Source organism: Oryza glaberrima, chromosome 10 (assembly GCF_000147395.1).
Source record: "Oryza glaberrima chromosome 10, OglaRS2, whole genome shotgun sequence".
Taxonomy (NCBI): domain Eukaryota; kingdom Viridiplantae; phylum Streptophyta; class Magnoliopsida; order Poales; family Poaceae; genus Oryza; species Oryza glaberrima.
In genome coordinates, this window is record NC_068335.1 from 5,751,072 (window position 1) to 5,777,183 (window position 26,112).

General features: G+C 40.3%; 2 protein-coding genes and 1 long non-coding RNA gene across 3 annotated transcripts; 1 reads left to right on the forward strand and 2 right to left on the reverse strand.

The window, feature by feature from the left end:
* The first annotated feature begins 2,985 nt into the window (after nt 1–2,985).
* LOC127786399 (uncharacterized) lies at nt 2,986–16,260 on the forward strand. The gene is made up of 3 exons (XR_008019962.1): nt 2,986–3,373; nt 3,455–3,954; nt 5,281–16,260. It is a non-coding gene; the product is annotated as an uncharacterized LOC127786399 (long non-coding RNA).
* A 9-nt stretch (nt 16,261–16,269) lies between these two features.
* LOC127752715 (wall-associated receptor kinase-like 1) lies at nt 16,270–17,515 on the reverse strand. Its single transcript, XM_052278110.1, has one exon. The coding sequence runs from the start codon at nt 17,494–17,496 to the stop codon at nt 16,270–16,272; it is 1,227 nt and encodes a 408-aa protein (XP_052134070.1). The 5' UTR covers nt 17,497–17,515.
* Nucleotides 17,516–17,594: 79 nt separating this feature from the next.
* Nucleotides 17,595–21,158, reverse strand: LOC127786398 (wall-associated receptor kinase 3-like). Its single transcript, XM_052313799.1, has 3 exons — nt 19,989–21,158; nt 18,241–18,732; nt 17,595–17,765 (listed from the first exon to the last, which is right to left on the reverse strand). Exons 1-3 carry the CDS (start codon nt 21,064–21,066, stop codon nt 17,602–17,604), a joined length of 1,734 nt encoding a protein of 577 aa, XP_052169759.1. The 5' UTR covers nt 21,067–21,158; the 3' UTR covers nt 17,595–17,601.
* Nucleotides 21,159–26,112: the final 4,954 nt, after the last annotated feature.

Genomic DNA, 26,112 nt, shown 5'->3' on the forward strand with positions numbered 1-26,112 from the left:
GGCCAGCCGTGTAGGCGGAAACACCAATCGACAACAATAGTGCCACGACATTACATGTAAACAACAGGAAATACCCAGAGATTAATCTGACATTTAGAGATTAATCTAATAAACAATAATAAGTTGAAAGGGAAAGAACCCGGCGAAGTCGAGATTGAATCGTTGAACTCGCCAAGATTGGTTTTCCCGGATGCATGAATGTTATTGGACCGATCCATGCTGCTGTCATGCGTGTGTAAATCACTGACCCGAGTCTGGATTAAATTCCAGCCGGAGGCTTCAGATGATGGGAAACGGACTCGGGTGACGAGATGGCATAGCCGCGTTCACCCGTGGCCATAAGAATCCGATCGTAATACGACAGCTCCGATAATACATGTTTAGTAGCGGCAAAGTATACAGAAATATATGTTTCTTATAGTGGTATATGCATGTAACGTAGATGCATATTTGCATAGATAGGTGCAAAGGCCTTTTAATTCAGTTGATCGACCCCGTGCTTGCATGGACAGAACCGATCTGATGACCCCGCATAACGCCGGCCGTTTTCTCCATGGCTTATGTTTTCTTCACCCCGCAGTGACTGGAAGAATTCGCAGCGCGGCGGCACATGTAACCACAGAGGAAAAACACCGGAAAATCAATTGAGATTATAGATCAATTTGATAATAATATATTGAAACGACAAACCGATTAACGTTTGGAGTTGTCGAACTCGTTGAGATTAATCTCAACGCTTGAATTGATTCCATCACACTCGTCGACGGGAAACTCGACGCAACCCCTACCTGACGCGCTAACTGTCGAAACATGAATTCGGCAATAATAAAAGAGGTAGCGCATGAGCCCTAAAAGTGGATGGATGCGGAGACACGTGATTTAGACAGGTTCAGGCCCTCTCAATGAGAGGTAATACCCTACTCCTATTTAGGGATTTGAATCCGCCGGGTGTAGTATAGATTTGACGATCTAGTTGTTTCATGCCCTCTGGAGGGCCTCCTGCCCACCTTATATAGGATGGGGGGCAGGATTACAAGATAGAAACCTTAACCAATACGGTATCGGTTTCCTAAATATATTTTACAATATTATCAAATCAGGACTTTAGGCTGCTCCATAATATAAAAGGAAACGTAATACTCAAGTCATGATCTGTTACATATTCCATAGATATAAGCTATCCCCTAAGACTAGTCGGATAACCATACCGTGTGGGTATAGGGTAACCATAATCTCCACAGATGGGAGAAGTAATAGGAAGTCGGTGGGATCCTTCCACCAAACCCTTTCTCTGTCCGGGCTCATGAGCTCTGTAATATTGGTGGTTCCGCCAGCGAGGTAAGGGATGGGTGGAAGGTCCGCTGCGAATAGGCGAGCGCAAACAGGCGATCATTCACTCATTAGGAATTGCAGATAATATGTTATGCTTTATAAGCTACTACTAAGAAACTAGTCCAATAGCAGCCTATGAACTAGCTATAAAAATTTATAAAGAAAATCAGACGGAAGAGATAAGAAAAGTAGACCATAAGTTTGTAGCCAGCTGTAGCACAGACTTCAAAATAATATGTGCGTATGTGAAGTAGGAGCATGTATAAATGGTGTAGTATATATTTATAGGTAATTATTACATGAATATACTATTAGATTGGCTATAAATAATTTAGAGCTAATAGTTGACTATACTATTAAACTTGCTCCAAGCGATGCGATTTCTCTGCAGATTTTCTTAATGGGCATTTTCTTATACTCCGTTTCATATTATACACCATTTTGGCTTTTTTTCATATTTATTTAAGATTGATCAAATTTATAAAAAAAATAGCAACATTTACAACAACAAATTAGTTTCATTAAATAAAACATTAAATATATTTTAATAATATATTTATTTTGTATTAAATATATTTTCTTTAAACTTAGCTAAACTTAAAAATGTTTGATTAGAAAAAAATTCAAAGCGGCTTATCATATGAAATCGGGGGAGAAACAATTTTCTAAAGACAACGATTTAACTTTTATAATATTTAATTCACTGTACACACAATTAAATACGAGTAACTTGTAAACTCAGAATTATCCTTCGTTCATCAAATATAAATAAAGGACCGGACAAGTGCTTCTAATTTAGATTAGTGTTGTTTTGCCGGAAGATCCTAGAATCCCCAAAGAATCAAAGAGGCAGGGATGTGGGTTCTGTTTGGGGAGCTTAAGATTAAGATTATAAGAAGCAACTGGTTGGTAGCCAGCTTCTGATAATATAAAAAAGCTAGGTTTCTCAGCTTTTAGCTTCTAGTTTATTTTCTAGATTCTATAACTATAACTTCTCATAATCTAATCTAAAATCTGTACTTTGAACGAAGCTTCTAATTCTGAGAAAAGTCTGTTTTGAGACTTTTAACGTGCGAAATGACAAAATTATCCATGGGTCCTGCTGGGCGGCGGCGGTGCAGTGGGGGCGGCGCTGGACGGCGGCAGCGGGTGTGGGGGGGGTGGGGTGGGGACGGGGCAGCTGGGCGGCGGCAGCGACGGCCAAGCGGTGGCGCGCAGACATGCGGAGGTGGCTGGGCGGGAAAGCGTGGACGGGCGACGGTGGCGGAGGCGATGACAATGCGAGCTCTCACCCGCCGCCGCCTCCTTCCCCTCTCCTCTCCCCTCCCTCCCCTGCCGCCACCTGCTCTCTCCCCTTGACTCGCGACGACGGCGACGACGTGAGCTCGCCGGAAGGCTGCCTTCTCCCCTTCACGGTAGCCGCGAGCGGCTCCTCCTCCCTGTCGCCGTCTCCGTCTCGTACATAGGGGCGGGGGACCGAGAAGAATGGATAAGGAAGAAATGCATCTGGAACAGGGTATTTTGGCCATTTCACAAGCGAAGTCTGGTAAAAGAAAAAGCTCAAAACAACCCAAAGTAGTATTTTATTAAGGTGTATTATCTATAGAGTGGCATCTTTATAAGGTCATCCTATAGGTGGCATTCTGTTAAAGCCAGCTGCTCTAGAGTGGCATATTGTTAAATTTCTACAAAATCACCCTGATCTCGCATCCCCTCTTCACGGACTTTGCAGTCGCATTCGCTCCGACGCCTCCCCCGCGGCTCCGCCGCACTGCCCGCACGAACCCGCCCCACACCATCCCGCCGGCCTGGCGACCGCGTCTTGCTCGCCATGGCCGCCGCGGGGTGCTTTGAGGACGGGATTAAGCTCACTCTCTGCTCCTGCTCCACCGCCATTCTACTATCTAAGCGGGTAAGGAAGAGTCCTCGAGGCAGATAGATTGGCCGATGCAGGTCAGGCGCCTGCTGGATGTAGCACGCCCATAGCGGGGCAAATCGATGAATTAATTAAGCATGGAGGAGAGGACGATCTCTACGCAAGGTGAGACGATGGGGTGGATCGTGGATGGATGCCTAACTTACTAATTTCTAGAACATTTATTTATATTTCTTGCCTGTGCAGGATGCCAGGGTGAGGGAGGCTAATTGATGAGGCATTTCGACAAGTAGATGTTATGCGTTATGTTATGCCCACAATAGAGCTATCCCTGACTAACCGAAACAGTGAAGTTTCAGAACTGGGCTGCATTTCGATGTGTTGTGTGCTATAATGCTCTGAAGGGCAGGTTCTGTGACATTTCTTATTGTGTTTTGGTCCTCAAGATGCTGCTTGATCCTGTTCTTGGAGAGAACTCAGCTGGATGTGTTTAGTTTTATACAGTCACAATGAGGGTAGACTCTCTGCAGTGCTGGGAAACTTCAGGTGTCACTGTGCCTAATAAATGTTGAGGGGATTGGATATGATGATCTGGAATTCAGTACTTCTATTCTGGTTCTTTATGGCTAGGGATTAATGTGCAGTTCTGCTAACTCTTGTTGATATGGTCAATGCCATGCTCATTGATGGTTTATAAAAAGTGAAAGTTTATTGTGGCAGATGAAAGAGCAAAAGATCTTTGAGAGGTATTGTGCCTCATCATTTTCTTTGTCGTATAAATATGCTTTGATGTACTGACTATGCTTGATAAAATATGCCGTAGAAGATTTATGTTTGATATTTGCATGTTGAATCAATTTGTTCAACGTGCCTTTCTGCGAGGGGTACTTTTGATGTGATATATCAATTTTTGTTATATACTGTACTTGATAATATGCAATAGTAAGATGGAAATTTTGGCTTATGTCGATTTTCTGACGTTGCCATGGATCGTTTTCTTGGATACAACATATGTTAACCAGTGATGGAGTAGTCTAATCATGCAAGGAACTAAAATGTTGACCTTCACCTAAGCTATTCAATTAGAAGTTCTGCATTGAAATTACTCAATTTTCAACCTGTCAGTTGACATACAAAACTGTATTTGTTCAGTGATACCGTCTTTTGCACAGAGGACTGGATTTAGATTAAAGCCACCATGGCACATTTCTGTGCCTTTTCCCAAGAATTCAAGTTCAAATGTTTACATGATCTTGGTAGACAGAAATGATTCTTTGATGTATATTTTTCCCTTGAGGAAATCCCTATGCTGAATTCATTGTGTCACCTGATTCTGATTCGGTGATTCCATTTCCAAGAGTAGAAATTTTGATGTGCCCCAGTTCCTCTGTAAATTCATCCGTACTTTTATTTTTTGTATATCAGTGTTGATACCCACCGTGATTCTGTGGATGTCCAAAATGTGAAATGTCTCTTAATTGCTACGTGCAGACAGTATGGGACATGGGTATGGGTAATATATTATGCATATAGGTGCAGATAACATTGAATTTTTTCTACTAATCATTGAATGTATTTAAATTATATTGCTTCTCATTGTCATGAATTAAGCAGGCGTGGAATGAAAATGTACTTGTAATATTAGATGCTCTCAAGAAATTAGTATAGGTTATTAGGTTTAGAGGACACTACCATCAAATGGATTTTCCAAATAAAAATGAAGATGTGTGAATCATGTGGTGCTGATGATCTATCTGATTATATTTGTATTGATCCTAAAGCCAAGTTAGAGAAGAATAATAATCCATCTAATTGAAGTTCAAATTTTCTAGCAAAAACTGCATGGTTAAAGAAATGTTGGATTAGTGAATTATATTTTACGTTTTCCTTCAAGTATGGGTTTTAAAAGATATATTGTTTCATCATTTCCTGCACCACCTTCCTGGATCAGTATTGATGTCCATGCACTTTTGCCTGTTTCATGATCCCATTATTCTCCATCAATATCTGCATTCTCTACCTATTATGTGACACACCTGTCTTTCTTTTCTTTCTCTGTCCTTCCTCTCCAGGTACACATCTTGTCTTCGTCTACTCTGAGACACGGAGGATATAGCTAGGGAGCTCATGTGGTGTCACTATCTGGAAACACATGAGGGTTGGTTTCCTCTCTGACAGCACCAAGGTAAATCTCTCTACATGATTTTCGATAAATATAAAGTTCTTAATTTAGGCTCAATATTCTTCAATTGAAAATTTTGAAGTCCAAGAACTTGAAGTATTTCTCAATCTGAGCATTTTCGTTATGGCTGCATTGGTCCATTCTTTCCTTTTTTGGAGTACTGCATTAGTCCATTCCACCATGGATTTTGAATGCTCCATTCCATAATAATGTTATTGTCGAAACATGAATTTGGCAATAATAAAAGGGGGTAGCGCACGAGACCTAAAAGTGGATGGATGCGGAGACCAAGATTTAGACAGGTTCAGGCCCTCTCAATGAGAGGTAATACCCTACTCCTGTTTGGGGATTTGAATCCGTCGGATGTAGTATAAATCTGATAATCTAGTTGTGTTTCTCCCCCCTAGAGGGCCTCCTGCCCACCTTATATACGATGGGGGGCAGGATTACAAGATAGAAACCTTAACCAATACGGTATCGGTTTCCTAAATCTATTTTACAATATTATCAAATCAGGACTTTAGGCCGCTCCATAATATAAAAGGAAACGTAATACCCAAGTCCTGATCTGTTACATATTCCACTGATATAAGCTATCCCCTATGACTAGTCGGATAACCATGCCGTGTAGGTATGGGGTACCCATAATTTCCACAGTAGCCCCTGAGACCTTCACAGTCGAAAAGATAATCTTCTCTCGAACTAGATTACTTCAAAGCCGAGTGCTTCAATCATCTTTGCCATGGTCTCCCGAGTATTTTTACCAAATCTAAAGACTGTGGAGGGCTGAAAAATAAAGTCAGGTGCATCTAGTCGATGCACCTAATAGGTGTAGCCCCCGACTATGTGGTTAATTGAACAAACCAAGCATATAGTCAAGAAATAAATAATCCAACCAACCGAGTGGTTTCAATAATTGTAGTCAACCAAGCAACTTGATATTAATATGTAGCATATGCGGTGTGAATCTCCGAGTAACATAATTCAAGTGATATACCGACTGCTTTGTAAAACATGATGCGTACAACCTAAAGTTGACTACATCATTGAAAATTCACATAGCAAAAATAGCTATAAAGAATCTTGTATGCTGTGCATAAAGAATTTTCCAAAGTATTGGGCATACGCCATGCGCACACTGCTTTAACAGATGTGCTTAAGTCACTAAAAGACACATGGTTTCACCACACCTGAAAATATATGGCATATGTGGTGTAACATCCGAGTAAATAAACTCACAAAGGATTTACCAACCGCCTGGAAAATGACCACAATATATAATCAGCCTAAGCCATAATATTGGTCAATAAAAGTGCACACTTACGTGGCAAAACACAACGATATTATATCCAATCAATTGCTTAAAAACCCAAACAGCACCTTGACTTATAAAAAAGTCAGCGGGGCAGCTATATAAAGCTTTACTGTTTGACACCTTTTAAGATGCATTGTACCAACTCCTAAAAAGTTGAGTAACTGCGGTATAAAAGGATTTTAAGGTATTGGGCACTTGATCACGCGCACTTTGGCCTAAGCAAAAAGTGCCTAAGTCCCTAAAAGAACGTGACAGGCCACACCTGAAAATATGGGCTGCAGACATATTAGGCCTAGGCCAAAAAATATGCCTTCGACACCCTTTAAAGGATGATGCATGTAACATGCTCCCGAGTAATAAATCTTCTGGGTGATATAGACCAAGTGTAGCTCATATGAATAGCTTCTGATCTGAGTGATTATCCCTTATGGGATACTCCAAAATAGATATAATAATTGAATTCCGACTGGCGCAAGTATTCGGTTGATAACCCTTACGGGGAATAATAAATAGTCCAGTCTTTGAGCATACAAAATAGACCCATGATCATGAATTCATGTTGCATGTATCTGGAACAAGTCCAAATTGAAGGTATGATATTTGTGTTTGAGCTAGTAAGCCCCTGAGCATATAGCTTGTCCTTCTGTCGTAGTCACAATTGTTCATTGATGATAGCTGACATAGTTGGCATAGAGACAAGACGACCAATATAGAGATAATATTGCCTACCAGAGGTGGCAAAAATATTGGTGGTAGTGAAGATAGTGATACCAATCAACAGTGATGAAGTTGCACAGCCGTGGAGGCGAAGAAACCAGTCGGCAGCAGTTAGGTCAGCCATCAATGAAGATGAAGACACCCAGCAATAGCGACAGAGTTTTGTAGCCATGGTGATGAAATAATCAGTCGGAGACAGACGAGACAGCTGATGAAGAAGATGAAAACACCCATTAGCGGTGACATAATAAGCCAGCCGTGAAGGCGAGAATATCGGTGGCGATGAAAACAAGCCAACGATGAAGACGTAGATGCGCATCAACGATGATGGCGAAATCCTCCAATCATGAAAATGCAGGAAATAGTCGACGATGACAAATGCAACCGATGGTAATGACGATTGGCAGCAATAGAGATGATCAAATATGATGACGAAGTTGCCCATCAATAGCAGTAGAGTGGGCTATATTGAAGAGGCTTGACATGATGTTGATGAAGATGACGATGTCGGTGATCCATCAAACTACTCAGAAGATATCGAAGCTCGAGTAGTTTCCTTGATGCAAGCGTGTGCATAATGAAGACTGATGCACCACCCCTTGATTATAAAGATGTCAGTAGAACTTGGTGCTACAGCTGTTGCAGATGCTCCACTTGGAGGAAAGTAGATGTTGTTGTCCAACTCGTCGAAACTGAGCTGATTGGTTGATAACTCTGAACTCCCGCACATGTAAATTAAATTTCAAACTTGATACTTGAGAAATTTGAAGTAGATCGTGGCGACGATGGAGAAGCCAAAATTGCTGGTGAAATAATTAGAGTTGATGAAGTAGAAAGCTTGCTCGGAAGCGAAGACGAAGATAATGACTCATTGGCTGGTTAATTGATTGCTTCATGTTGACATAACATCTGTCGAATTTTGAGTCTTGTATTTGTGTAGCCCCCGACTCTTTGGTTAGTTGGGAAACAACTGAACATAGAGTCAAGAACTGTTGCTTGTCGTCGAGTAGCCTTTGCTTGAGTGAAGATACATGTTGAAGATGTCCGAGTAGAATTCTTGAAAATTGGAGAACCACTTGTATTAGATTAGCACGACGTCAAATTTCGTGACGCATGCTGAGATGTCGAGGCTCATGTAGACGTCGTGGTTGGTGAAGTAACAAAACTTGCGAAGTAGCGGCAATAGAGTTTGCCAATGCTGAATATAATGAAGGTGAAGTCGCTCCACCATGGTGACAAAATTGCATAACCATGATGACGTGAACACAAGTCAGCGGCAACAGAAGAAAACCGGTGGCGAAGTCGTGTAGTCGTGAAGATAGATACTCCAGTTGGCTCCAGAAAAACTAGTCGGCGACGGAAGAAGCAGAATGATGATGAAAACGAAGATGTCCTGGAGCGGCGGCAAAATAGGCCAGCCATGAAAGTGAAAACACCATGGGCGACGGTGAGGGTAAACCGGCGATGACGATGACGCCAGCCAATGATGACGAAGGTGCGCAACCGTGGAGGCGAACAAGCCAATCGACGTCAGACAAGGCGACCAGCAATGAAGACGATGACTTCCATCAGTAGTAGTAGCGGCATAAACCAGCTGTAGAGGCAAGGGCACTAGTCAGCAGCAAACGAGATGACCGGTGATGAAAACGATAAGGCCAATCAACACTAGCAGAATCATGCAGCCATGGGAGTGAAGAAACCAGTCGGTAGCAGACGTAGACAGCTTGTGTTGAAGATGATCACGCCTATTAGCGGTGGCGGCAACGTGGCTAGCCGACAAGACGATAGCACTAGTTGGCGTCATACGAGGCGACCGGTCGGTGAAGATGCAGACGTCCAACAACGGCGATGAAAACACCAGTCAGCGACGGCGAAGGCGAGTCGGCGGTGAACATGTAGACACCCATCAACGGCGGCATAATAGGCCAGCCGTGCAGGCGGAGACACTAGTCGACGATGGACAGGCCGGTCGGTCGGTGAAGACGTAGACGCCCAACAACGGCGACATAATAGGCCAGCCGTGCAGGCGGAAACACCAGTCGGCAGTGGACGAGGCGGCCGGTCGGTGAAGACGTAGACGCCCATCAACGGTGATGTGACCATCCAACCGTATAGGCGAGGACAATAGTCGGCGGCGGACGAGGCGGCCGGTCGGTGAAGACAACGACACCTAACAACGGCGGCATAATAGGCCAGCCGTGTAGGCGAGATACCAGTCGGCGGCGGCGAAGGCAAGCCGGTCGGTGAAGACGTAGACGCCCGACAACGGCGGCATAATAGGCCAGCCATGCAGGCGGAGACACCAATCGGCGGCGGCGAGGGCAAGCCGGTGGTGAAGACATAGATGCCCAACAACAGTGGCATAATAGGCCAGCCGTGCAGGCGAAGACACCAGTCGGCACCGGCGAAGGCAAGCCGGTCGGTGAAGACGTAGACGCCCAACAACTGGGGTGTGACCAACCAACCATGTAGGCGGAAACACCAGTCGGCAGCGACGACAACAAACCAATGGTGATGTTCTGACAGATCCGTTCCTGAAATGTAGGAGATAAGCTTAAAGCCATGAATCCCTATTATGCATATCTGGATCTGGATCCTGCAGAACAAACATATAGAATGAGTAGTATCTGATGTAAATATAATACTCGAGAAAAATTCAAGTATTTTAAAATATTTATAAATATGTATTTCTCCTCTTGTCAATTTTTATTTCCCCGAACAGATGACTCCGTACGTTTAAACACTCTGTCCGACTAGTTATAGCCCCCAAGCATCGGGAGTCGGCCTAGGCATTTCCCTAACATGCATATGAGTGACATGAGTTCGTCATTAATGGAACGAAGTTTCACGAATCGGAATTTACTACTCGGGTACTTTTGCAATTGTAAAGAGCAGAAAATAAATTTATCTCATCTCTATGCTTTTGATTTATTCTGAATAATACTTAGCACCTTGCGTTACTCGGTCCATCCAACGAGCCCCCGGGTGCTAGGAATCGGCCCAAAGGCAACTATCCATCGACAAACCAAACGGAAAGCATAGGAAGATAGAACTCCATAACTCGATAGGCACTTTTGTACTCAGATTATGTCGCAAGCAATCAAGATAGACATTATGAAAAATGTTGAAAAAATATGATATAACATCTGTAGCCCCCGACTCACTAGTCAACGGCGAACCAGTTGATGTAGTGAGGCAGAGGAAAAGGAAAATATCATATTAGGAAAAATGATGACTTAGCTGTTTGGTATTTCCCTTGATGATGATAGAGGTGACTGATGTGGGAACAAAGTCGTCCATCAATGGCAATGAAAACACCAGCCGTGGAGGCAGCCTAGGCAGTCGGCGGTGAAAATGTGGACGCCTATGAACGGTGGTGTGACCAACCTACCGTATAGGCGAAAACACCAGTCAGCGGCGACGGAGGCAGGCCGGCGGTGGAGTCGTAGACGCCCAACAACAACGGCATAATAGGCCAGCCGTGCAGGCGAAAACACCAGTCGGCGGCGATGGAGGCAGGCCGGCGGTGAAGTTGTAGACGCCCAACAGCGGCGGAACAAAAGGCCAGCCGTGCAGGCGAAAACACCAGTCGGCGGCGGCGAAGGCCAGCCGGTCGGTGAAGACATGGACGCCCATGAACGGTGGTGTGACCAACCAATCGTATAGGTGAGGACACCAGTCGTCGGCGACGGAGGCAAGCCGGAGGTGAAGTCGTAGACGCCCAACAGTGGCGGCATAAAAGGCCAGCCGTGCAGGCGAAAACACCAGTCGGCAGCGGCGAAGGCCAGCTGGTCGGTGAAGACGTGGACGCCCATGAACGGTGGTGTGACCAACTAACTGTATAGGAGAGGACACCAGTCGGCGGCGACGGAGGCAGTGCAGGCGAAAACACTAGTCGGCGGCGACGGAGGAAGGTCGGAGGTGAAGTCGTAGACGCCCAACAGCGGCGGCATAATAGGCTAGCCGTGCAGGCGAAAACACTAGTCGGCGGCTGCGAAGGCTAGCCGGTTGGTGAAGACGTGGACGCCCATGAACGGTTGTGTGACCAACCAACCGTATAGGCGAGGACACCAATCGGCGGTGACGGAGGCAGGCCGGAGGTGAAGTTGTAGACGCCCAACAGCGGCGGCATAATAGGCCAGCCGTGCAGGCGAAAACACCAGTCGGCGGTGAAGGCCAGCCGGTCGGTGAAGACGTGGACGCCCATGAACGGTGGTGTGACCAACCAACCGTATAGGCGAGGACACCAGTCGGCGGCGACGGAGGCAGGCCGGAGGTGAAGTCATAGACGTCTAACAGCGGCGGCATAATAGGCCAGCCGTGCAGGCGAAAACACCACTCGGCAGGAGTAGTACTGCGGCATTACATGCAAACAGCAGAAAATACCAAGAGATTAATCTGATATTTAGAGATCAATCTAATAAACAATAATAAGTTGAAAGGAAAAAACCCGGCGAAGTTGAGATTAAATCGTTGAACTTGCCAAGATTGGTCTTCCCGGATGCGTGCATGTCATTGGACCGATCCATGCTGCTGCCATGCGTGTGTAAATCACTGACCCGAGTCTGGATTAAATTCCAGCCGGAGGGTTCAGATGATGGAAAATGAACTCGGGTGACGAGGTGGCATAGCCGCGTTCACGCGTGGCCATAACTCAGAAGAATCCGATGACAGCTACGATAATACATGCAAGCAGATAAATCAATCTGATTAGCAACGGCAAAGTACACAGAAATATATGTTTCTTATACTGTATATGCATGTAATGTAGATGCATATTTGCATAGATAGGTGCAAAAGCCGTTCATATTAATTCAGTTGATTGATCCCGTGCTTGCATGGACAGAACCGATCTGATGACCCCGCATAACTCCGGCCGTTTTCTCCATGGCTTATGTTTTCTTCAACCCGCAGTGATCGGAAGAATTCACAGCGCGGTGGCACATGTAACCAAAGAGGAAAAACAACAGAAAATCAATTGTGATTATAGATCAATCTGATAATAATACATTGAAACGACAAACCGATTAATGTTTGGAGTCGTCGAACTCGTTGAGATTAATCTCAATGCTTGAATTGATTCCATCGCACTCGTCGACGGGAAACTCGACGCAACCCCTACCTGGCGCGCCAACTGTCGAAACATAAATTCGGCAATAATAAAAAGGGTAGCGCATGAGCCCTAAAAGTGGATGGATGCGGAGACCAAGATTTAGACAGGTTCAGGCCCTCTCAATGAGAGGTAATACCATACTCCTGTTTGGGGATTTGAATCCGCCGGGTGTAGTATAGATCTGACGATCTAGTTGTCTCATGCCCCCTAGAGGGCCTCCTGCCCACCTTATATAGGATGGGGGGCAGGATTACATGATAGAAACCTTAACCAATATGGTATCGGTTTCCTAAATCTATTTTACAATATTATCAAATCAGGACTTTAGGCCGCTTCATAATATAAAAGGAAACGTAATACCCAAGTCCTGATCTGTTATATATTCCATAGATATAAGCTATCCCCTATGACTAGTCGGATAACCATGCCATGTGGGTATGGGGTACCCATAATCTCCACAGTTATCACGGCTGCATAGAAGCTAGATCTTTGTTCAACCTAGTAAAATCACATCTAGGGGCTTGCTTTCTTAAGAAATGAGCACACCAAGGTAATCAGGCATGGATTACACCCACCAACACAAGAAATTTTGCCTATTGGAACTATAATAGTATGAGCCACTACCACTCAGTGTCCTCTATTGCCATGTAGTTGTAGTTTGTCTAGTACCAGACTACCATGTACCATAAATCTTCTATATGAAAAAAATAAAGTGAACTGGGGTACTATACAGTATACACTCATAAGCTAGTGCGGTAGTCATAGAGTGGATCTTAGGAGCTGAAGAGGGTTACGGTTACAGGGGCAACAAAAAGGATAGTAACAAATCAATTTCCAAATATAAACCTTGAACTGGGCCTTCTTCTCCCCAAATGTTGACGAGTTATGGAATTAGTTGCAACATAGATCTTCTTGAGGTAGTGATGGCTGCCCAATTAGGTTGTTCAATTTTGTAGCTTGTATGGACAGATTCTGTGCATGCATTCAATGTTATGTTTGTTTCTCAAAGAAAAATAACTCTTTCCTTCTCTAATCAACTAAATAAACAAAGCATGGCAGATTAGTAAGGGTTGACCAATATTGAAATTTGGATCAATCTGTGTCAGTCTAGCAGACTAGCATCTTCTACTAACACAAATGAAGTGAACACCAAGAAGAACACGCGTGAACACATATTCTTTTGCTGCGTGAAGCTGCAACTTTTTCTGATGTTCTCCTTCGTTCTATAGTTTTATTTGGCAAACAGATGTACCAAACTATGAGCTATTATTGTGCATCATCCGAGTTGGATATGCCATCCCACATCCACGAAATCATAGCTACATGGAAAACCCTTTTTATCCCTCGAGGGGATGTCCCCTTGTTTCTTGAATGCCACGTAAATTGTTATGAAAAAATTGACAAGATAGATCAATATGTGATATATTACTCCAAAAACATACAATTTTAAATTTGACATCTAAATTTGCAACAAAAAGAAAGTAAGGATGAGCAAAAAGATGGAAATTGATATGAACATAAAAAAAAAACAAGCATGAGAATATGCATTGGCCTTTGGATTTCTATGGTTATGTTCATTGTACTAGACAACAGCAGGCTACTTTTGTGATTCAAAGAAATTACTCCATTTCTCCATTCTTACAGTATTTGTGTTATTCAAACAAATGATGCATTTAGCTCCTTTCCTATACTGGGCTCTGGAGGAGCCGAGGAGGTGACATTTTCTGCTGAAGAACTAGACTTTGCCAGATGCCCAGACCTATGTAGAACAGGAGTAACAGCAGTAACTTATGCCCTTGAGCTCTCCTTCCTTGATTACTAGCTGGAATAGCATCGGCATGTATTGCATGGAGTGGATGTAGTGACTGGCAGCACCTCCTCGAGTAAAGGTTTTCACAGTAAGTTGATCAGAATTAGGATCCCAAATCGCGCCAAACCATCACACCATGAATGAGGAAATGCATTAGCCTTGATTAGTGAAACTACAAAATTTCTCAAATTGGATCCAAGTATCCAACTAAATCCGGGTATTGCGATGCATTACCACTCTAAAAGTTATACAATAGATTGTAACTAGTTTAATCCACTGAATATTGAGTAGTATTCTGCAATACTTTTGTTTTAATAAGTCCATCCATTGAAATGTCCCTGCAAAAGAAAGTCCATTCTCAATTCATTGAAATGTGGTTTTTATAGAACATGATAAATTCTGCCATCAATAAGGACCTAGTTCTACGGTATGCCATCAACAAATGCAAATTTTGCAATACAACATCGTACAACGCATTTTATTCCTTTTGTGCCATCACTGTTATAGGATCTCTAAGTGATGCCTATTTGACCTTGTCAATTTTTATGCAACTCGAAATACCCCTTTGTACATGTTGAACTTCCATTCTTTCCCTACTCCTCAGCCACTTAGGCTACTAGTTGGCAGCCCTGGCACATGTGCAAGGGACAGTGCAGTCCCTACACCATTGGCAACCATCCCAGGTGGTGGCTCAAGCCACACCAACCCTATGCAACATCCAACCAAGGAGGCCATTCTAGGATCCAACAACTGAGCTCGAGAGGCACCTGGTCCTTGAGGGGTCATCCAACAATGCCATGCATGATCGAGGTATAAAGTATAAACCTTGGGCTGCGTCTCCCGAGATCGAGGGAAAGTGATCAAAAGCATCCATGTGCAGCATTCATGTGGCCTGGACATGGGCAGCCCATGCTCTGGGTTTAGGTTTGGGGAAAAAAATGGAGAAACCAGCATAGAAAAAAACGGGGCTATGGTAGTGTTGGTATAAGGCACAAGCATGCATGTCAAGCCAGATGAATCCCATAGAAAACCACAATGATGATTAAGAAACAACTCACAAGAAGATAAAATTTTGCGAAGCTGGTGGCAAATCATCAAACTGAACCTCCAGAGATTACAAGAGAATGCTTTTACTTTGGATGAACTTCTCTAACTTTGTTTATGACTTAGCCTCTTGGGGCCCTCCCACTTTAGCATTTATGCCTACTCCTAAATTAATAAACAGAGAAACCTAACCTACGTCCCGTTTGGTTGGAGGGAGTTTATAGGAGGGATTTGGAGTTTAGAGGGATAATGCTATTAACTGGTTTGTTTGGTTGGCATACATGGGAATTTTAGTGGGATGGGGATGAGGAATTGAAGAAGGAACTCCCTCCTTTTCAATATCTGGGTATGGGGTGGTAATTGAGAGGGAATTCCTCCTTTACTTTGCCTAAACAAATCTCAGCCATCCGTTTTCATTAATGACCTAATCTTCAACAAAACTCCCTATCAATTTCCACCACCTCTACCAACCAAGATACTGGGATTAAAAATCAAATTCCTATCTTAATCTCACCATCAATTCTCTCGTGTAAACTCCCAATCCCCTTCCCTCGAGTTACCAAACAAGCCGTAAATAGGAATCCTAAACCTTTTGGATATAAAGAGATAAGTTATGAACCCTTTTATCTCTCCTTTTCCATGTCCTATAAGGATTAGAATCATATAATACAACGTACAGGAAACTAATGGGAATGGCCTAAATGGAAGAAAATGACTTGTGCAACAGTACGTTAGACAATTTGCATTCATCAATAGCATATTGCAGAATTAGCTCCTTGTTGATGGCATATAGTATAATTTATCATTTCAACATACATGACTGCAAGTACACAATACATATGCAAGTTAACTAAACACATCAGAAATAGGATAAACACATCTACCGTGGTAAGCTAGCAGATGACAAGAATTCTTGCTCCAAGCTATAGCATGATATTTGGAAGCGTTGAGATGCTGCATTAGCTCTATCAACATCCAAATTTGTTACTAATGGTTGTATCTCTGGGTCATTGGCTCCTTCAGTCAGAACAGTTTGAATCTCTTGGTCAATGGTTGGATCTACTTGAGATGAGTTCATCGTTTTTGTTCGCAGAAGCTGTAACGTCATCTCTACTTTCTTCATCGTGGGCCTTTCTTCACCTTTTAGCTTCAAGCACATCTCAGCAAGGGATGCAACTTCTTTAATATCTTCCTCATTTGCTTCTTCGAGAACTTGAGCATCGACCATATCTGTAATTGGCCTGGTTTTAATCTCTGAAAGGAAGTAACTACACAAATTTTGTTTCATCCCAGAGTTTGTTGTAAAAATGGGTTGCTTTCTCAGAAGAAGTTCTAGGAGTACCACACCAAAACTATAGACATCACTCTTCTCATTTAGCTGCCTAGTTTGGTAATATTCTGGATCCAAGTAACCAAATGTACCCTGTACATTTGTGATGATATGGGTTTGATCGATGGGAACTGATCTTGAAGCACCAAAATCTGAAACTTTAGCAGTATAGTTTGCATCCAAGAGTATATTAGATGACTTCACATCACGGTGGAAGATGGAAATTGATGCTGCAGAGTGGAGATAATATAGAGCTCCAGCTGCTTCTGCTGCAATCCTTAGGCAGTCACCCCATGATAAATAGATTGTGCTACTTGAATCTGGATGAAGTAGTCCGAACAATGAACCATTGGGAATAAAATCATAGACTAATAAGGGGACCTCAGTTTCAAGACAGCATCCAAAGAGTTTAACAATATTTCGGTGATTTATCTGAGAAAGAATCGAAACCTCGTTGATGAAATCATTAATCTTGCATTCCCTTATAACTTTGGCCTTTTTAATAACCACCACATGTTGGTTAGATAAGATACCTTTGTATACTGTTCCATGCCCTCCACGGCCAAGGATACGTGTGGTATCAAAGTTATTTGTCGCCTTTTTAAGCTCTTCTAAGGAGAAAATTTTTGTCTTCTCACTAGCATTTTCATCCGATGATATTAATTGTTCCAATAGAAGGCCCTGGTTCTTTCGGAAATACTTCCTCTGCAGTCTTTTCTGTGCATGTCTTTTCCATCTTCGAATGAGAACTATTCCACTTAATCCAAGAAGTAGCATTCCAAAGCCACTGCTAAGGCCAATTATAATACCTACAATGATAAAATCCCCTATATATATATATCAATGCACCCTCTACCAGTGTTGTTTGATCACTATAGGACATTAGGACTCACCTAAGTAGAAGCTTTTCTTTCTTATTGGAGTACACTGCATTCTTAAAATATCGTACTCGGTATGATCAGGGCACTTGGTGCAGCTGTAGTTTCCAACGGTATTCTTGCAAACTCCTTTGCAAATTCCTGGTGTCTCTTGGCACTCGTCGATATCTGTAACCGGTAAACACATCTCAGTAAGGCAATAAATAATTTTGAACAAAATACTGTATTTATGAACCAAATAAAATATTGGCCACATGATTCTTTTTATCACACTAGAATGATAAATATTAAGAAAACAATGGGGACTTATGTATGTTTGATAGTCAGATAATTTCCATGAGGAACTCTTTGCTTTGTATGCAAGAACATCGTTCAATTTGTAGAAAATAAGAGAAATTGTGATTATTTAATAGTTAATTTAATAAAATTTACTGACCAGGATAAAAATAAATTTTGACAGTAGGGAAGAGCAGCCACTCAAACATCATTTGAAATTTGATGTTTCAGCATTGGTGATTGGTATCGTTGACTCTGTTACGCCATAATGGTTGATGTTTTTCGTTGTTTAAATATCAAAGATTTGAATTCAATATGACCTTTGCAGCAATCATGTTTAATTTGGGGGATGAAGTTGGTGAATTACCTTCGCAACCATCTAGGATGTATGGATTTCCACGATAACCAGGCAAGCAACTGCATCTGTAGCCAACATAACCATCCATGGAGCTAAGGACATCCAAGCAGGAGCTGCTGGTACTTACACATGCATATCCAGAAGTGTTGTGTTGCGCCTCTTGGCATGTCAGGTTGGCAACGGCCCATTGCACAGAGACTGATTCAAGAGGGTCAACAAATAGGTCTGGCTCATTATCAGAAGTCATCATTTCCATCATCATATTGAATAGTTGCTCCTCCAGCGATGAGTTGTGTTTGATGCCCAGAAGTCCTTCACTGACATTTATATACGTCACCTGAAAATAGTCATTGAACTTGAGGACCGAATTTGTCTTGTCGGAGCAGTTGAGCTGAAAACGTTTCCTTGCGGAGCAACCCTCTTCGAGGCCAAACGGAAACGGGACTGTGATTGTCCCACATTGTCGAGCGCAATTATGCTTTTCTGGTCTAGGGTTGTAACCTGGCATCAGTAAAAACTCCATGTTATGCCCCATCTCCAAGTATTCTCGTTGTTTCTAGTAAAAGGGTATACATGTTGGAAACATATCGTATACATACCGTGCACACTAACAACAAATATCACCGAAAATTATAGATAAAATTGCACGGATAAATTTTATCTTCAAATTAGATCTAAAAAGATATAATAAATTTGAGTTTAAAATTATCAAATTTTTATTTTTAGGTAAAAATATAATAAATTTGAGGTTAAGATTTTATATTGGGATAAATAAATTTGAGGTTAAGATTTTATATTGGGATATAATACTTTACATTTTTCTATGATATTTGTTAGTTGGTGTGCACGATGTTTACATGCAAAGCTTGTGTACATAGGATGTGATCGCATGTATCATAGAGGAAATGTGTCTTATTAGTAACACCTACAATAATACCAAAATTTCATCGCGTATTCGATGACTACCAAGGACGCCGGGCCATCGATGCATGTATTTACGCATAGATAAAGTGGATTAATAGTGCATTTTCATTTTGTACGAGAACATCAAAGTACTATATAGTCATCTATCGTTGACCACAAAATATGGTATCGGTAAAAGAGAGATAATTTTTTCATTTCCAAAATGAATAAATGGAAAAAATAAAATCCAGTATATACTGTTTATCCTAGTAGAAGGAAAAAAAGTGGAAAATATGTTTGCCCCAGAAGTATATTCACTAATTATGGGAGAAAATTCTATCTGCAAACCCAATTATCCCAGAAGTTCCCAAATTTTTTGACAAAAATGTCAAGTGGCTAAAAATATTCCGAGCTGATCTTCCTAGGGTGGAAACTGACAAGAACTTACTCGTGTGGTTGCTGAATAATTCGTTTTTTTGTCAGTTCCCTGGAATTAAAGAGGAATATACTTGATCCTGAATATGACATTCAATTGCTCCGTCAGCATATTACTTACCTCATCCTGTTCATTGCGTTAAATAGCATGGTGAAGACAAGAGAAAGGGTTACAAATTACAATCGGTCCCAACTCCCAAATGTCAGGTCAAAATCAGATGATTGTGCATGTTGGTTTCAGACTTTCAGTACTAAAATCAAATGCTTGGATATTTAAAGTACTAAAACAGTGACTTTTGTTTTTTTAAATGTAATACGACGACAAGGTATATCTACTGACTACTGTGGATATAGAGGCCGGATTGCTATCCTTATCTTTTAAAGTAATACGATAATTAAGGTATGGTGGAGAAAGTTACCGCTGTCATGCTTGCAACCATCAAGGATAAAAGGATTTCCCTTGTAGCCAGAATTGCATTGGCAGGCATAGCCAATATCTCTAAACACAGAAGTTATGCACCCACTGTGGTTGCTGACACAAGCGAAGTTATCTTCCATGTTTCTTGAGCATCCTGTTTGGTCAACAATACTCCAAACAAGTGGCGCCCCAATAGTTATGTTGATTCTATCCCATAGCATGCTGAGATTGGAGATTTTTCCAGCATTACTTGTCTCATGGCGAACAAACTGCAATTGTACAGCCTGAACTGGTGTTTCAGATAATACAGTACAACAGCCAGGGCCTTCACAGTCTTGCATGTACACCATCTCTGCAATCTCTTTGTTGGGACAAGCAACCTTGCAAAGCAATTTATTAGGAGTGTTGTCTTCGCCTATCAAGAATACATCCAAGTCGCAGCTGACGACAGTAATCATCATCGTCTCTGAAATAGTAAAAGAAATCCCTGGGGCTTTCCACGAAAGGTTATAGACATCGACACCAGCTTTTATGGGGATGAGATGGTTAAATGCGACCATGAAGAAGTTGAAGTAGAAAAACTCAGCTATATCCGTACCGACGACCTCAATATTATCTATAACCTCCACGCTTTCGTTAATATGCAAGAGGAGTTTGGGAGGCTGAGTAGTGGCGTTGCATGTGAGACTGAAATCGGGATGGCGGAAACAACCATCTCCTATGCCGAAGGGATAGTCGAAGCTCAAGTTGCCGCATCGCTTTGGACAGTTAGCAAGTGTGGCAGCAGAGGGAAGGCTTGCATTAGATGATCTCCTATCATCGGTACCATGATCCTGTAAGGACCTTCTCTCAAACTTTCTTGCCGTAACCTCTCGGTACGGGGTGATCAGATGGCTATTTGAGAGGATTTGACTCAGTGCTACAGTTCCCTCGACCTCAGCTAACCCTAATAACACAAATGAAAGGAAAGCTAACATGATATTGAGGTGGCCCATCTGAACTCTTGCTACAGAGATACACGATTCTCTCAAGTATGAAGTTTGGACTTGTCTAAGTATCTTTAGTAACAACATAAGCATGTCTAGCTAAGCATGTGCTCTTTGGTCACGGTTGGCTCGCTATTTATAACATAATGACAGCCGTCAACATCTAATAAGAATTATCATACTGGAGCATACAGCGATGATTTATTTCATGGAATTAAATAAATTGCATTGGTGGGTGTGTGCGAACCAAAGGTAAAAAGGCATAACATGGCTAATCTTGTTTTTTTTTAATGGAATAGAATCCTGGTTTTTCTCACAGTGCTATAGCAAATTATTAAAAAAAAGTTCCAAACACAATCACACCTTAAAACAAAACATAAAGACATAAGGGAAATTCCAAACCGACAGAGGTCCACACCGGCACTAACACCAATATACATGAGAAGGATAATACGTAGATATTACCTAGCTATGTACATCTATTTACGTAAAAGGTATAATAAGGCATATTGATTATACAAAAAAAAGGGCATATAAAAACTGAGGAATAATGCACGAGACAGAAACAGAAAGACGAAGTAAGCATGTCTCATACCCTTCTCATATGTATAACTAATGTTCTAATCAGTAACAACTTAGGTAAGATTAACCATACCGTGCCCTTTTTACCTTGTCCACACGCACAGAGAAAGTTCATGTACAAAATAAGTGTTTTACTATATTATATTCACCTAATAAGTCTATGTATGTACCGGCAATGCAATTTACTCTATATTGAGATGGAGGAGGGTGCGTGTACTGTCGACTCAAGCTCTTGGCAGGTACTTCTCCATTTATTTTTTAGTAGATAAATTATATTTATTCGCTTTTGTACATATGGTTGATTATTTGTCTTCTTCAAACATTCATAGCTTCCTTGGCATGCCAACAAGCCAATTCAGCTTCTGTGTCAGTGAAAACTATGACCAGTTACTCCCTCCAGTTTCATTTTAATTGACGTTTTGGACAACGACACGGTCTACAAAATATATCTTTGACCTTATTTTTCTATTATAATATATATAATAAATAAATGCATGTTTACTTTTATTAGAGTGCTTTGAAAGATAAATCTATATATGTTGTTCTATTTCCTTTAAACTAAATATTTTTAAAGTTATTGATGGTCAAAGTTATAAAAGTTTGATCTCAACCTTGTCTAAAACGTCAATTAATGTGAAATCGGAGGGAGTACATAGGAGTGGATCGCCTCGAATACTACACCTCAATGCATGCGGTGGCTAGAGAGAGGTCTCTTTGGTGTATTGCTGGAGCAAAAGCGCTCCGCAAGCTTCTATGTGGGTCGCTCCCCTTGGATAAGGACCCGACCACAGAGAGCACATGCTCTCGTTAGTGCTAACCATCGACCATTTTTTCTTACCAAATATAGTAAAGTGCATATCACCACATTACTCTTCTTACTAAAAGTAGTAGAACTTTCCACTTGCATCCTTGCTACCCATTTAAATTTTAAATAAAATTTCTCTTAAATTATTTATCTGATCTATGATCCGATTACACCATTGTATTTTTTGCAATTAAATCTGTACAACAAAATCTTACATGATTATGTTATGATGAAAAAAATATTTATACTTATAAATTACTTTTATTTTTTATTATATATGTAAATTACTTTTACCATATATATATATATATTACTTTTAGATTCGATTAAAGTACTTCCTATACATTCATAATGTTATGAGGTGATTATTTTTATTATTGTTTTTAGTCAATTCCATAATTTGTGCTGATTAATTTAATTTCCAGATGGAGTCATGTTTTTATCCCTACAGTGGATTACTTCTAATGTCATAACAAAGTTACTTTCTTTTTGTTTTAAGTTACTTCTGTAATATATGTAAATTACTTTTAGACTTTATTGAATTTACTTTTATATGTCTAAGAAGTAATTTAGTAAAATCTAAAAGTTATTTAGATATATTATAAAAGTAATTTGTAAATTTTCATCAAAATATAATCATGTGAGATTTTGTCGTAAAGATTTAATTACTACGAACATAATTGTGTAATTGGATCGTAGATCGAATGAGTAATTTAAGAGAAACATTTATTTGAAATATAGGTGGTAGGAATATTTTTTTCTACTTGCTTGATGGACTAGTACTATAGTAAGATTCTCCAACAACACATATCCAGACAATAGCTAATGAGGTCACTCATTATGACTAAATCGAGAGGCCTCTCCATTTAGATTTTGCGCTTGGATAACTAGTTTCTTCCCGAGGTGGCGGGGGAGGATTTTTTTTTATTTTTAAATTTTATTAATAGACCTTTCAAAAAAAATATTTTCAAAAATTAAACCTTTTGGCCACGCCAATCCAGCAGCGTGTCAAGGGTCTGTCGTGGTAGGCCAGCACTGCCACGCCAGCTGCATGTGGCGTGACGGAGCTATTTGGCCACGCTAGCCCAACCAAAAGGTTCAAATCTAAAAATATTTTTTTTGGAAAGGTCTATTAATAAAATCTATCTATCTATCTATTATATTATTAAAACAGCTTTGAAAGGAGGCATCACGTTCGCTGTGGAGGCTAGAAATTTCCACATTAGACGGAGAAAAAGAGAAAATTATGGACCGTTCGATTGTGATATGACTAGATTTTAATGGTAGAGATTTAATGATGATAGTCTATATGTAAGTTTGACTTGATTTGTTTTGTTATTTCGAATGTGCTATAATTTGTATATTACCATATGTATGTGTTAGAAACAAACACAAAAATAGGAAACTAGCTTTACCAAACAAAAATTTGTGTCCGGTTCCCATGGATGACTGACTAGTTCCCAGCTAAATATCAAACAAAAATAAGCAATCACCTTAACCTCCAGCAGATTAAAGTACAAACTAGTAAGCTGACTCTTATTTTTGGGTGGGAACTAAAAAAGGCCTTATTAGTCTTTATTCGTAAGAAGAGGTCTAACCCAACTAAAATAATAGGTTCTGGCATAATCGGACTCTATTTAGAAGTAGCACTTTCCAGACAAGATGTCAGAAGCACATACAAATAGAGAAAGTTTGTGTGCTGCAGAGAAAGAAACATAAAGGATAGTACTCCTATATGCTTACAGCAAAGAAAACTGGTACAACTATTAGTCTTTACTTTGATACATATTGTCCCGTTCTAAAATTACCACATTAATTAAAGAACAGAAATATAATCCAAGCAATTAGATCGTGGTGGATCAAATTCTAAGATGTATTTTTCCATCCAAATCAAATCAACTTTCATATATGAATCTGATATAGACACTTAGCTCCGTCCCAAAATTACCACATTAAACCAAAAAAACATAAGCACTTACAGACCAAATTATAGCGTTGTACTCCATCTGTCTTAAAGTTATGTACAAATTTACAAACAAAAGTTGATTTATTTTGAGACGGGGGAGTGATTAATAACAATATTTATGTACAAAGTACAACTGTATATTTAGGGGAAAAATTTATATTAAAACAAATCCTATTTTATAATTATTTATTAATTGTATAAAAGTATAGTTGGATATATAAAAATGGGAGTACACATGTGTGAGCATCTCTAAGTGACAAGGAAAAGGAATAGCTGAGGACAAGCCATGGGTCAAGTAGGGTAATGGCAGCTAGCGAGACTTTGAAAAACTATAACATAGAACACTAATAATGATCAGGTTCGATTTTTTTTTAATTTCCAATGACAATAAAAAGGAGAAGTGGTGGGAGGGTGACAATGGTGTTACAGATTTTCATAAACTATAAAAATGAAACCCAAGGAGGACCAAGTTTGATTTTTAAGAATCTCCCTGACAATAAAAATTAGTGCGACCGGCGGACCATAAAGGAGTTAGGTGACAACGGTTCATGAACTTCTAAAATCTATAAAAGGGAAACCCAACATGATCAGGTTTGAATCTTAAAATCCTAATGACATTATAGAGGCGGAGTGATAGGCGGGCTGTAAAGAGTTGCAGTGGTTGACGAGACTTTAAAAAAATAAAAACCGAACAACGACGGCTAATAATAAAATCGATGGGTGGCGGGAGAGCCTTAAAGGAGTAGAGTGGCGGTAGTTGTCGGGGATTTTAAAAACGATGATCAAATACGATTTTTTAAATACTGTCAACAATAAAGAGGAGGAACAACAGGCAGGCCATCAAGGAGTAGGGTGATGGCGGTTCATAGGACTTCTATAGATTATAAAAATAAAACCCCAATGACAATCAGGTTCGATTTATTCTATTGAAAAAAAAAGGAGTGAGAGGTGGACCGTAAAGGAGTAGAGTAATGACGGCTTAAAACTATAAGAACGAAACAATGGTGGAATAAGGTTTGATTTTTAAGGTCCCAATGACAATCAATAGAAATGGTGGCGAGCCAGGCGAGCAACTGGAGGAGCGACAAAGGAGAGGGGTAGCGCCCGATTTGACTTTTAAAACTATAAAATTATAAAGATGGTAATGATAATGTTCATTTTAAAAAATATCATGTGGAAATGAGTTGACCTTTTACAAATTTAAAAGAAAACAAAGGGTTAAAAATTAGATTATTTTATATCGGTGCTAGCTGCGCAAATGCGCGGCACCCTACTAGAAAAATGAAAAGGAGAGTCCAACTAGAAATACAATTTAAAAATAATTGAAATTCGGAATTAAAAATAAGAACTAATGAAAGAAGAGTCCTTATAAGAACCCAATACAGGATTAATTAATATTTGGAATAAAAAATAAAATAAAATCTAAAATTAGCAAAAAGGAAAAGAAGAGTTCGAGTATAAATATAATTTAGAAATAACTAAAATTTGGAATTAAAATTAAGAAATATTAAAAGAAGAGTCCTTATAAAAACCCCATACGAGATTATTAAAATTAGAAATAAAAACTAAAAAACTCAAAATTATAAAAAAGAAAAGAAAAGAAAAGAAGAGTTCAAATAGGAATACAATTTAAAATGAACTGAAATTTGGAATCAAATATAAGCAATATTGAAATAAGAGTACATGTAAGAACCCAATACAAGATTAATTAAAATTTGGAATAAAGAATAAAATAAAATCCGAATTTAGACAAATTAAAAAGATAGTTAAAGTAGAAATATAATTT

What these genes read in the sequence shown, in the direction of transcription:
- LOC127752715 (XM_052278110.1), bottom strand. Translation starts at nt 17,496, where the DNA reads ATGCTACTTCTTGGATTAAGTGGAATAGTTCTCATTCGAAGATGGAAA.
- LOC127786398 (XM_052313799.1), bottom strand. Translation starts at nt 21,066, where the DNA reads ATGCTTATGTTGTTACTAAAGATACTTAGACAAGTCCAAACTTCATAC. An exon ending in TGGTTGCAAGCATGACAGCG is followed by an intron (nt 18,733 to 19,988) that starts GTAACTTTCTCC and finishes TACTGATGCCAG; the next exon opens with GTTACAACCCTAGACCAGAA. An exon ending in CATCCTAGATGGTTGCGAAG is followed by an intron (nt 17,766 to 18,240) that starts GTAATTCACCAA and finishes TACCGGTTACAG; the next exon opens with ATATCGACGAGTGCCAAGAG.